The sequence below is a fragment of the Bison bison genome, unplaced genomic scaffold (genome assembly GCF_000754665.1).
Source record: "Bison bison bison isolate TAMUID 2011002044 unplaced genomic scaffold, Bison_UMD1.0 scf7180017864342, whole genome shotgun sequence".
NCBI classification, from domain to species: Eukaryota; Metazoa; Chordata; class Mammalia; order Artiodactyla; family Bovidae; genus Bison; species Bison bison.
This window is the reverse complement of record NW_011494914.1, coordinates 1,052,147-1,064,893: the sequence shown is the minus strand read 5'-3', so window position 1 is coordinate 1,064,893 and position 12,747 is coordinate 1,052,147. Positions and strand designations below refer to the sequence as shown.

At 53.7% G+C, this 12,747-nt stretch overlaps 1 protein-coding gene across 5 annotated transcripts in view; it reads left to right on the top strand.

Moving 5' to 3' along the window:
- Positions 1–12,747, top strand: part of TBC1D14 (TBC1 domain family, member 14) — a 110,543-nt gene that overhangs the window by 80,092 nt on the left and 17,704 nt on the right. For all 5 annotated transcript variants that reach the window (XM_010854532.1, XM_010854531.1, XM_010854534.1 and 2 more), the window contains 5 exons: positions 3,767–3,847; positions 4,940–5,034; positions 5,804–5,875; positions 6,706–6,834; positions 7,978–8,087. In XM_010854532.1, the coding sequence (XP_010852834.1) occupies positions 3,767–3,847; positions 4,940–5,034; positions 5,804–5,875; positions 6,706–6,834; positions 7,978–8,087 (487 nt within the window). The remainder of the gene's footprint in view (positions 1–3,766; positions 3,848–4,939; positions 5,035–5,803; positions 5,876–6,705; positions 6,835–7,977; positions 8,088–12,747) is intronic.

Below are 12,747 nucleotides of genomic sequence, written 5' to 3'. Positions count from 1 at the left end.
TGTGCCCGCTCAGGAAGAAAGGCAGCCGTTGCCACGAAGCCATGTCTTTCGAGAGGCCAGCATGCCCTCTGGGAGGCGGTGCATTAGGGACCCCGGGTGCCTCAGTCATCTGGTGGCTCAGAACCAACGCCCGCCTCCCTCCTGAGCCGGTGATCCTCCCTGACACGCGGCGGGGAACACTGGTGGGCTGAGTCACGCCGAGATCTCTCCTCAAGCTGTGTGGAAAGCAAGCTCGACGGGGATGGGAGAGTGGTGTGGGGTGTTTCTCTCTGTGGAGGTGCCGTGTTTGTGGCGTTTGTCGTCCCGCCTGGCCCCGGCATCTTCTACGTGAGCAGCTTAGTGGGGACGGCACCCTCTGCTCCTGCCACGTCCTTGAGGGTCTAGTGGCTTCAGTCCAGAGGGAGGGGAGCCCTGTACCCTCATTTTTTGGAGGTGCCATGCTGTGCAGCTTGTGGGATCTTAGTTCCCAGAGTAGGGATGGAACCCTGGTCCACAGCAGTGAAAGCCCCGAATCCTAGCCACCGACCACCAGGGAGTTCCTGGACCGTGCTTTCTCAGGGCTGTTCGTCCCACCGCATGCCCTCGTACAGTTCGGGCGGGATTTTCTTCCACAAGGGTGTCCACTGCTTTGCTCCCTCCCTATCCAGCGCTCTGCAGGCTGTGACCCAGAGTGAAACCCACCCTAGGAGCTCGGGCTCACAATGAAGTGTCTGGGAAACAGGAATCTTTACTTCCCTCCCTTCCCCTCTGTCTGCAGTCTGGAATAAACATATTCTACATTTAGACCTGCAGTGTTCTAGATCAGGTTCTTTGTTGTGGTTTTTTTTGGTGTTTTCTTGTCTGGAATTCATTTGTGTTTATTGCCTTACTTGTCCTTACTTCAGTTCCTTACAACAACTGACAGTTGTTGATGAAAGTAATATCGAATTTCCTCTCTGCAGTCTACACTGCCCAGGCCAGGAACTCTTCCCTTACCTTCTCTGTATTAGTGCCCAGCTTGTAGAGTTCGTGGTGGCTGGCTTTTTTTTTTTTACCCTCTTGAAGGCCCTTGAGTGTAAAATAGATTGGTTTGTAGCTTCTCCATGGCTGGGGTTCATACTGTTGTTGTAAGTTTTATTTTGTAAGATACCGATCTTACACTGTCATTTCAGCCCTGGCCAGCAGTGTTCTTCCTCTTGAGTAGTGACAGCTGGTTGGGTGGATGGTTACTGGTTCTTTTCTTTGTCATCTCCTCAGAGTTCCATTTTTTTGTCGTTGTTAGTCCATACCTGCCCCAAACTTAACATCTGTAGGTGAAAAGATGGGTAACATTACTTGTGGAAATGGTTTCACAAAAGCTTCCCCAGAAGTCAGCGTCTGGAGAATGGACCACAGTTTGTCTCAGTCCCTGTTCTTGAGAATTTCTAAACGTGTCAGCGGCTCTAAGCCTGCTGGGCGCAATGCAGCGTGCTCTGAGTGTGTGTATTCTATTTAATTTTTCGTTCTCACTGTCGGCTGCACTGATTTCATTTAAATTAAAGTCCTCCATAGTCTATATCAGTGTATCAGGCTAAATGGCTTGATTAGTCAGCTCCATGCCTTGACAGTCTGCGTAAGTCTCGACACTGGCCGGTTTTATTTAAATCTTGTCTTTCTTGTGTAGCTGAAGTCAGGTGCCCACCTCACTTGGTGCTCAGCAGGGTGGGGCCTCATGCTGTGCCTTCGTCACCCGAAACCCTGCACAACCTCTGCAGTCAGGCCCTCAGGGAGTGTTTGCTGGATGAATGAAGGAGCAGGCGGATGAGTGTGAATGCTGCCTTATTGGGTCCTCCTTAACCTCAAGGTTGGCTGTGTATTGAAGCCACCGTGGCTGCACTGATGAGCTTGAAGCCCCCTCTTGAGGCCAGGCATCGGGTAGGCCCTTTCTCACGTCTCCGTGAACGTTGACCGCAGTCTGAGGGGCAGGGACTGTTGGCCTTGTTTCCCTACTGAGGAAGTCAGCCACCCTGACAGGTTAGTCAGCTAACCCTGAAGCCCAGGCTGCGGTTTGGGAAGCCCCAAGGTTTTGCTGTTTCTGTGGCTGTGCAATTGGAAACTCACTGAAAGTCAGCCTGGTAGTACCGTTACCTTCACCTTTGAGGGAGTTAGCCTTGTACTTCGAAGCTCCTCCAGGAAGAAGGTGGGGTCACTGTTTGAACTCCCTCTCTCCCCACACACGCACGCCAGCTAAAGCGTGGCGGTGTTGTGGAAACTGCCCTTTGCCCCATGTTCCCCAGGGCTGCCTGCGTCTGTGCTGTAACTCTCGGGCGCCTCACTGGGGAGCGGCTCCCAGTGGTCGGGCCACGTGGTGGCTTTCCTCCACCTCCTGCCAAGATGAGCAGAGCTCCACCCGCCTCCTGGAAGCAGAGTGAGCAGGGGCGCCCCAGGCCCTGTGTCCTCCGGCTCAGCACACCCCCAGGTTTGTCCCACAAGCAGCTGAGTTCAGACACCCGCTGCCTTCCAGGTTAATATGACGTGAATGTGATGTTACGTTTCACGGTTGTTCTGCTCTTACAGACAAGCGTAGATTGTACGTCAGGTCCTTCCTTTACAAGGTTAGCAGGAGGTTGGTAATCAGAATTTAGCTTGTTACAACACAATAGTGTTACTAGAATTTGACTTATATTTTTAAAAATAGCATTTACTGTCTGGGGGGCAGTTGTGCTTCGCTTTATATTCCAGAAGTACTGAAGGGAAGAATAAAGTGGTAGGAATTCTCTGAGTAGCAGCAGTTAAGTCTCAGTGATTGTTCCTGATCCAGGGCAGCCAGTGGCTGGGCAGTGTTGGAGCCAGAGGAGCCGGGAGGCGCGGGGGCTGGGTGGGGGCAGCAGAGGCTCGGAGGTGTCTCTGGGTTCAGTCTCTGAGGAAGGGTGGGCCGTGGAGGTCTGTGTACGCAGTGAGGTTTGTGAGCTCGAGTTGTTTCACCATGGCCAGCCTGCCCGAAGAGAAGAATGAGTAAATACGTCCCAGATGTGAAGACTGGCAGTTGCCTGGTGAGCCTTGCTGCCACTGGGAAGACTTATTTTGAAACTTGTGCCTGTGTTGCTTTCACCCTCCTGCGCTTTCAGGCAATAAGCCCAGGAGGACTGGGCCTGGGGGTAGCGCTTCCATCTTGTCTTTATTTGAAACCAGATGGGTTTTCTGCTTGTTTCCCGCTTTGTTCATCGGTCATGTGCTCACTGAGTGTCCTGGTCTGTGTCTGTCCCAGTGCTGTTTGTTCTGGATTCAGACATGACCAGAGACCCTCACAGTCTCACCCCGGAGCTCAGAGTCTAGTGAGGCCATAGCCTCATCGAACACATCAAAACAAAACAGCTTTACGGGTGGGTGGTGTGAGAAACCAGGCGTAGTGACGTTTGGGCTTCCCTGGCGGCTCAGACAGTAAAGCGTCTGCCCACAACGCAGGAGACCCGGGTTCCATCCCTGGGTCGGGAAGATCCCCTGGAAAAGGAAATGGCAACCCACTCCGGTACTCTTGCCTAGAAAATTCCACGGATGGAGGAGCCTGGTGGGCTGCAGTCCATGGGGTCACAAAAGAGTCGGACATGACTGAGCGACTTCATGATAGTGGCATTTTGTGTATTTCTTTGTATATGGTGATGTCTTTAGAAAACAGAAGTGCCTTCCGGCCAGAAGGGAGGAAGTAGCTATAATCGTGGAGTCTGTGGTTGAACTTTAATTATTTGAACGAGGCGGCAGTGTATTCTCTGGTGTGCACGTGATAACTTACCGAAGGCTTTTCTTCCAGAGCTCTTCGACATCTGTCTCGCCCGAGCAAAGGAGCGGTGGCGGTCCTTTAGCACGGGAGGCTCTGAAGCGGAGACGGAAGGTGTGTGTGGCGGCAACACCAGTGGGTTCTTTTGGTCAGCTATACAAGTTGTAAATATTATGCACATCATTATTACTTAACAAGGAAAACTTCCTTAACTGAAACAGTGGTTGGTGCAAATTTATGAAAGCTTCATGGGAAAAGGGATTAAAAAAATTTTTTTTGGCTGTGTAGTATGGCACACCGGATCTTAGTTCCCTGACTAAGGAACCTGGGCTTGAACCTGGGCTTAAGCGCCTGAGTCCTAACCAGTAGACCACCAGGGAATTCCCAAAAAGGGATTTTTTAATTTTAAGATCAAATGAGTTAAAGAAAAAAAAGCTTTTATAAGACAGATGATACCAGTTCCTGAGAGTTGTCTGTGTCCAGACGTGCTGGAGGGCTGGGCATCATGTACGGCTTCCTGTGTTCGCTGATGGACAGTAGCCTGGCCCCCAGGAGGGCTCAAGTGCCGGTTTATAGAGGACAGCTGGAGCGCCTTCCAAAGGGACGGGAACACTGCCTGTTCCTAGGTTATGCTTTCAGAGTTTTCCACGACACACAAATGATTGTGGTTGCTTCCGTTGGTTAAGTAGTATCTTTTCTGCTGATCGTTTGTTATACCATGTGGTATTGGAATTTTAAAAATATAAAGCAAGTTATCCATAGTTATTTGTTACAAATAACACACAGTGATGTTATACTGCAGTAACTCCCATATAGTCTACGTTTATAGCAGCAATGTTCTAGATCAAATGATTTTTCTGATGTTATCCATGTCTGGAATTCATTTGGGTTTATTCCTTTACTTGTCCTTAATTCCTTAATTCAACTATCAACAGTTGTTGATAAAAGGTAATAACAAATTAGATCGTGATTTCAGACCCTAGAAAATATCTGATGATGACCTAGCCTTAGACGGTGCTGTGAGATTTTTGCTCTTAAAGTAAAGAACTCTGCAAACTGTTGATGCTGTAGGCTCAGGTTGTAATTAGGTCCACATGCTCCTGAAGACTGTCCCTTCCTTGTTTGATTCTCTGAAGAGTTTGAAGCCTTGCAGTCGCTCCACAGACTTGCCTCTGAGAGGTGTGATGACTCCTGGTCTTTTGACAGATGCTGGTTTTTCAGCAGCAGACAGAGAAGCCAGTCTGGAGCTGATTAAACTGGACATCTCCAGAACATTCCCCAGTCTCTGCATTTTCCAGCAAGTAGGTGGTGGTGATCTGTTACTTTCAGTATGTTTTGTCTAAAATGCCAAATTGCATGCATTTGTGATCAGATTTGAAAAGTACTGGGGATCTTTGTTGGGAGGGTGGGTCTTTTGCTAATACTTTCAGACTCTTAAAAATAAGGATGACTAAGGATGGACAGGGAAGCCTGGCGTGCTGCAGTCCATGGGGTTGCAAAGAGTCAGACACGACTGAGCAACTGAGGTGAACTGAACTGAATCCTCTCTGACAGATGGTTAATGTGACTTCGGAATACCCAGTCTGGTTCTGCCATGCCCGTGTTCCTAGCATCATGCTTTGCACACACTGGGTAACCAGTAAAGGATAGTGGAGTGAACAGCAGCAGATGAGTCAGCGGCCTGCACCTGCCGTGCTGAAGCGTCGTAAACACAGACAGTGACAGGCAGCGGGGTCAAGGGGGCAGAGAGGACCATCAGGACGAGGGTACGGCTGGAGGCAGAGGCAGACTGACCATGGGCACCTACCTGCTCTGGAGAGCCTGGGTACCCGGTCACCGTGAACTTGACGGGGCAGTACAGTCACCCGGCAGCAGCTGGATTAAGGGTGTTGTTCCAGTGTGGTGCTCACACTGGCGCACCAGCTTGTTTCAGAGCAACTTTGTGGGTCGAGCGCGTCAGCCGTGGCCAGTGGTTCACTTGTCTGGTGCCGTGGCGGTGCCGAGCTGCCGCGGCGGCGGGCCCTGCGCGCTGACCTGGCTGACGCGTGTCTCGTGTGTTGGTCCTTGTAGGGTGGCCCGTACCACGACATGCTGCACAGCGTTTTGGGCGCGTACACTTGTTACCGACCGGATGTGGGTTATGTAAGTGAACCTTTCCGAGATTTTCTGACGTTCTCCTCTAGAAAGAAAGTCATGCTCTCCGCCATCTCACCGTAGCGGCAGATGGTGGGTCACGTGCCCCCATTTTTGTGAGCTATGAAAGGCTCACGGTCAATGACTCGCCTCAGTTTCCTCGTAGGGAGATTGAGCTGCTCTGGCTACTCTGTGGCATCCATCTTTTTTTTTTTTTTTAAAGCCTGACGTACGAGCCTAGTCGCTCAGTTGAGTCCGACTCTTGTTGCGACCCGGTGGACTATATAGCCCACCAGGCTCCTCTAGGTCCGTGAGATTTCCCCAGCAAGAATACTGGAGCAGGTGGCCGTTTCCTTCTCCATAGATCACGTTTCAGTTGGGTTTGATTTTCATGTTTTGCATGTGATTCTTTTTTTTCCCCCAACATTAAATCAAAAAAGCTTTTTAGTTGTAACTGTTTTAAAATTACACTGCTGCGGTTTCTGCAGCTAGCGGACGCGTGCTGGCACAGCTTTAGGGTGACGTGTTCCCTTAGGTGTGCATTTCCATGGTGCCCAGACGCCGGACCTTCCCAAAGGCAGCGGGTCTGTGAGGTGCAGGAGGAGGGTGTGCGAATGAAGGAGTGCAGACAGGTGGCTGGCGTGGTAGGGCGGCGACTCTGCGTCAGGATGGGCAGGGCCCTCAAGGCCGTGGGCCTAGCCTGCGGGGGTGGCAGCGGGTGGGGGCAGCGTGGGCCCTTCCAGCGCAAGGGCATGTGGGCTCCTCCTTCAGGGAGACGCAGGGGCTGCTCCAACCGCGGTGGCTGCCGGTGGTTTGACTGCCCTCTTTCCTCCTCTCAGGTTCAGGGCATGTCCTTCATAGCAGCCGTATTGATCTTGAACTTGGATACTGCAGATGCCTTCATTGCTTTTTCTAATCTTTTGAATAAACCCTGTCAAATGGCATTTTTCCGAGTGGACCATGGCCTTGTAAGTATCCCCATGTGTGTGTGGTGCCCTGGGTGCCGTGTCTGCACAGAGCAAGAGCAGCTGTGCCCTTCTGTTCGGTGGGAAGCTTCCATTTTCCCCTCCCCGGGGTTACTTGGAGCAAGTAGTGCTATACAGCGTGGAGGATTACCGGGGCACTGTGTTGACTCTGAAAAACGGGCGGTTAATAGCCATACATATGAATTTCGAAATGCATTCTTCCAGCAAGTGTTTCTGAGAATAAACCCTTGGCGTGAGAGGGGACGGGTGCCCCCACACGGACATCCTTGCTTTGTTTCAGAGCAGGCCCTTGGCCCGGTTCCCCCACGTGGAGGTCCATGGGGGAGGCCGGTGCCCTGCAGCTGTTTCGGCGCCGCACCCTGGTTGGTGCATCGTGCTTTCCCGCAGACCCCGTAGGAAGTTGAAGAACCCGTGCCGGCAAGACACGGGCTGGGGTGGCTGGCTCCCTGTCCCTTCTGTGTTTTCTCCCGAGCTGTCTCCTGGGCTGCACGTGAGGAGGCCCACGGTCACCCTTGCCTGAATGTCAGTATCAGACCCCCTCTGGGAAGGCCGGGGGTCGGCACGGAGGCTGTGTGTTTCCTCAGATCATCCTTAGATGGCGCATTCCTTTCTGGTTCTTGGAGGAGAATGAGCCGTCAGGAGTCAGCCTTTGCCATGGGCCAGGGCGCGAGTTGGAGGCCGCACCTTGCAGGCGCGCGAGGCGCCCTCGTTAGGCAAGTTACGCACCTGCTCTGCAGAAGGAAGGGCGCCAACCCGGTGTTCCTGCCTGGAGAATCCCACAGATAGAGGGGCCTAGTGGGCCACAGTCCATGGGGTCACGAAGTCAGACACGACTGAGTGACTAACACTCTCTCTAACACTCTGGGTTTCAGTTCTTTTATCTACAGGTTGAAGAAATGATGAGGTGTAGTCAGTTACAGTGACGTTACAGGGAGGTTAGAGATCATGCCTGTTTAGAAATCGCCTGTTCGCTGCCTGGTTTAGGGTTACCAGTAAATATACGTGAGCAGTTTACATATGAAGATGATTGTTGGAATCTAGGGGCATTAAGTATACTGACTTTCCCTGAAGATTGGAAACGTGCTGATAATGTATTTATTAATGTATTTCACATTTTCTCCCCAGATGTTGACGTACTTTGCTGCATTTGAGGTATTCTTTGAAGAAAATTTGCCGAAATTATTTGCTCATTTCAAGAAAAACAACTTAACTCCAGACATCTACCTAATTGATTGGTAAGACTGCATTTTTATGCATCTTGAGAGTGTTTTCTCATGTCTGTGCCCCCATCATTCATTCCTCACTGCCGGCTTCTTTTGGGGCCCAGGTGGCCCCCACCTCCTGCTTTACAGTCTCCCTTCTGTCCCGAGCCCGAGACACCCTGTGTTCACAGCCCGGGCTGCCGGTCATCAGCTAGGCTCTGATCCTCTCTTGATGCCACGTGACTTTCACCGGTCTTTCCCAACTCCCTCCAGGGGAGGAAGGTGCCTTGGACCTCTGTGTTTCCAAGATTCTATTTACTTGTTCCTCCCCGAGACGTCACTCAGCCCTTGGCCTGTGCGGGCCCTCCGCTGGGATCGGGGGCAGACTCGGCACTTTATGTCCAAAGCTCCCACCTGGAGGAGCGCCTGGACCGGGGGCCGTGCAGCCTGTGGGGGCGTCAGGGCCCACGGGGATGACCCGGAGCTGGAGCCAAGGCCTGCCGTTAGCATGCGCACTCTGGGATCAGCAGGCCACGGCTGGTGGGGTGGGATGTGGGAGCCTCCTGCAAAGGGCCAGGGCAGCAGGCGCGAGCTCCAGAAGCTGAGTCAGGGGTCGTGGATGCCAAGCTGAGGGGCTCAGGCAGGAGTCCAAGGCCCAGAGGGAGAGGCTGGCGGCTTCCACTTGGGGCGAGGATGGCGGTGGGTTCCGCCCAGAAGTGAGTTTCCGGTTCCCTGGGAGGCAGGGGAACCGGGAGGCAGAGACAGTGAAGGGGAAGGACCGGGGCTTGAGCTGAGGCCGCAGAAGTGGGTGGAGGGCCGGGAGGGGTCGCACTGGCCAGAGGCGGGGCCCTGGGGCATACTGTGGTCGTGAGGGGTGCCGCGGGTGCCGTCAGCCGCGCCAGGCTGGGCTTGGCAGGATGGCGAGCCGAGCCGGTGTTGGACACGGTGGTTTTAGGGCACCTGTCGGACATCGAAGTGGCCGTACAGATACAGGGTTCCAGAGAATTCCTGCTGGAGCCTAGACCAGGAAGTCTTCATGCAGGTTGGATTAGTTGCCTGAGGAGAGGCTGGAAAGGCTGGGGTGTCCCCCACCGGGCACCAGGTGAGGAGGCCAGGGCCTCCTGGGGAACAGGGAGCGGTGTCTTGGGTCCCGGAATCCCGCCTGAGCTCCGGCCACTCCCGTTACGTCCCTGTAGCCCGAGCACGGCTGAGGAGCCTCCCTGAGCCTGTGGCCTCGTCTGTCCACCCAGACGACTGGCCTCTGAGGGCCCTGTATGGGGCACCAGCCTTGCGAAGGCCTCCAGCTCGCAGAAGGAGGCGTCTCTGGACGGAGAGGCCGTTTGGGTTTTTGCACCAACGTGTGCAGTGAGCCCACAGCTGCTAGGAACACACAGTGGGCTTGGCTTTCCTCTGTGCTACTTGTTTCAGGAGACAAAGGCTTACCTCTACAAGGCAAAGGCCAAATGTCTTCTGAAATGAGGCCCCGCCCTTTAAGTAAAGCTGATTTGTCTGCTCCCGTGGGAGCAAGCCTGGGGGATGTTGCTTCTGTCCTGAATCCCGGAACCGTTCGAATTCTGCTGAATTCGTGCTGGGGATGAGGGTGTGGAGGTCGGGGCTGGTGTCACTGTGGGTCAGTCCAGACGTGAGGCCACAAAGTCGCCACTGGTGGGGGCTGGGCTGGCCTGGCCTGTCTGGGAGTGTTTGGGGCCAGGGTTAAAGGTCACCTCCATTTAACCAACAAATGATTTCTCCACACTGTGAACACTCAACTCTTGCACAGACTGTCCTGCTACACGCCTGTTTGTGCACCTGTGCTGTGAGATTTGACTGTGAACCCTGACCTCGCAGATTCCCAGGCCTGAAGAGTGTCAATGGAGGGTCATATGGGATCAGAGTCTTCAGCTTTGACATTATCTGCTTAGGCCACCGAGTTAGAGTCTTAGGATTCCCGGCTCACGAGGAACTTTGGAAAACACTGTCCTGGAATAGTGTCTCTCAAGCTTATTTTTGCCCTGACTTGCAAAAGTAAATCAGTTGTGTGTTGTGACGCAGTGTGTGGCCGTGTGTTTGGAGCAATATAAGATAACGTATATGACAGAAACAGTTGTAAGAAACAATACTCACCAGCCTTTATTATGTGTAGAGAGCATGCTGAAGTCTTCTGTTTTCTTTGTGCAAAAAAAAACCAGGCTACTGCTGCTCCATGCCGATGGTGTTACAGGGCAGCGGTCAGTGACGGCCACGACGAGCAGCATGAGGGGTGCTGTACTGCAGGGAGCGTCTCTGCTTCATTCCAGGGTGATGGGGGAGAGGGGCCCAGGCCACAGGGACTCGCATCTGTTAGCGCTTCTCACGGTATCTCATTTATCCAACCCTTAGAACAGGCCCCGGGAGCGAATCGTAAGACATCTGTTTGACACGTGAGGAAATGGAGGCTCGGCGAGGCAGAATGACTTGCCTGAGGTTGTTGGCTTGCTGGATGGCAGCGCTGGTGTTCGAGCTCAGGGCCAGCTCCAGAGCCTGCATGCGTCCCCTCGGAGTGGGTTGAGTCTGAGGGATTTCTTAACCAAGGCAGCATACCCCGTGCGGAGGGCCCCAGAGCTGCAGTCTATGTGTTGGTGAGCGTGGGCGGCGAGGGTCGGACGTGTGGGTGGTGAACGTGGAGCAGAGCGCAGGTGTCTGGGTGCAGGGCCGCTCCGAGGACTCCTGCCCTTAGACCTTGTGACGTGATGTGCTTGGAGCCTGAGGCCCTGTGGATGCTCGCGGTGCCTGGGTGCGGCCTCTGCTGGTGCTGGGGCCTGGCTCCTTCCTGGAATCAGGGCCAGGGGTGCCCTGTCTGTCTTTGCAGTCCCAGCGCGGGGCCGGGCGCACAGGGGGTCGTTAGTAGGTATTTGAGTTGATCTAAGCCCAGGAAACCGCGCAGTGCACATCTGAGCACGTCCGCAGGGACCCAGGCTGTCCGTGCGGTGCTCACGGGCAGGTGGAAGCTCAGAGCAGGAACAAGGAGGGAAGGAAGCCCAGGGAAAGGGTTGCTCAGGACCTGCCCCAGAGGCTGGTGTTTCAGAGACACCGCTGCCCTGTTGCATCTTCACAGCACCTGGAGCAGTCCCCTTTTAGCACAGAGGGAGCCAGCGAGGCCCATCCCGCAGTGGGCAGCCCAGGTGGCCCTCTCTCCGTGCTCATCCTGCTTCTGCTGTGTCCCAGCCCCTTCCCCGGCCACGTCTGCTCCCCAGCGGCGGGGCTGCCTCAGGCACACACGGCTGTGCGGGTGTCTGCAGAAGATCAGGTCGCTACCCCCACCCCCTGGGCCCCCGGCCCTCTGCACGGCTGTGGGCCCCGCAGTTTGGCTGCTGAGTGTCCTGGGTGAGCCGTGTGGGTGCTCATGGGAGACCTGTCTGCCTGCCAGGAGCCGTTTAGGACTTGCTCCTTCTTCCATCGCGGGACACTTTCTCCACCCCCTGGGTTATTGCGTTAGTTTTATAAGACGTGGTCTTGCCCAGTCTGAGAGCCCCTCTTCCAGAACCCCTCTCTCTCCCCTCCCCACAGCGGTTGGGGTTCCCTTCATGAGAGCACCCCTGTTTCTCGCTGCCCCCGCAGTGGACCCAGTGCAGTCAGTGTCCTCAGTGACCCCCGTGCCCGGCCCCATGCTGGGCTTGGAGTCCTGGACCCAGGGATGCACCCGCTCCCAAGGGGCCCCTTCCTCGGGTCTGAGGTGCACGGAGTCCAGCCTGTGTCTCGCACGGGTGCCCGCCTCCCCACGTGTTCAGGGGCTGCCATCTGCCCAGCGCTGCAGAGACTTCACGGTGGAGACTCAGATTCACTTGCTGAGGCCGTCCTCCTGGCAGGGATCTTACCCAGTGTGCTCGTCTCTCCTCTCAGCTCACACAGACACAGGGGGCCGAGCGGGCTCTCGCCCTCCATTCCCGGCTTCCTACAGAGTTTCCATCGTTCAGACCATCAGATGTCCGTGTTTTGTGGGAGAACTGACATGCAGTCAGTTAACTTGTCAGAATATTTCCCACTGCTGTCAGATATTAGAGTTATTAGGAGGCATGGATAGGTTTTGTAATAGATAATCCTGAATTAATGGAATAATTAAGCAGAACATTCTGTATCCTGATTAACGTTTCTTGAACGTTTGGTGGTACTTGGAGATCCTGTCATCGTACCGAGTCTCTACCTTAAAGGCAGGTTGGGGTGAAATTACTGACGGAAGAGTTTTGTTTCCATGGCATCCAGCATCCTTTTCATTCATAGCTTCTACTTTCCGGTTTCAGTCAGTTCAGTCACTCAGTCGTGTCCAACTCTTTGCAACCCCATGGACTGCAGCACACCAGGCCTCCCTGTCCATCACCAACTCCCAGAGGTTACTCTCAAAGTCATGTCCATTGAGTCGGTGATGCCATCCAACCATCTCATCCTCTGTCGTTCCCTTCTCCTCCTGCCTTCAATCATTCCCAGCATCAGGGTCTTTTCAAATGAATCAATTCTTCACATCAGGTGGCCAAAATATTGGAGTTTCAGCTTTAGCATCAGAGCTTCCAATGAATATTCAGGACTGATTTCCTTTAGGATGGACTGGTTGAATCTCCTTGCAGTCCAAGGGACTCTCAAGAGTCTTTTCCAACTTTCTTTATAGTCCAACTCTCACATCCATACATGACTACTGGAAAAACCATAGCCTTGACTGTCC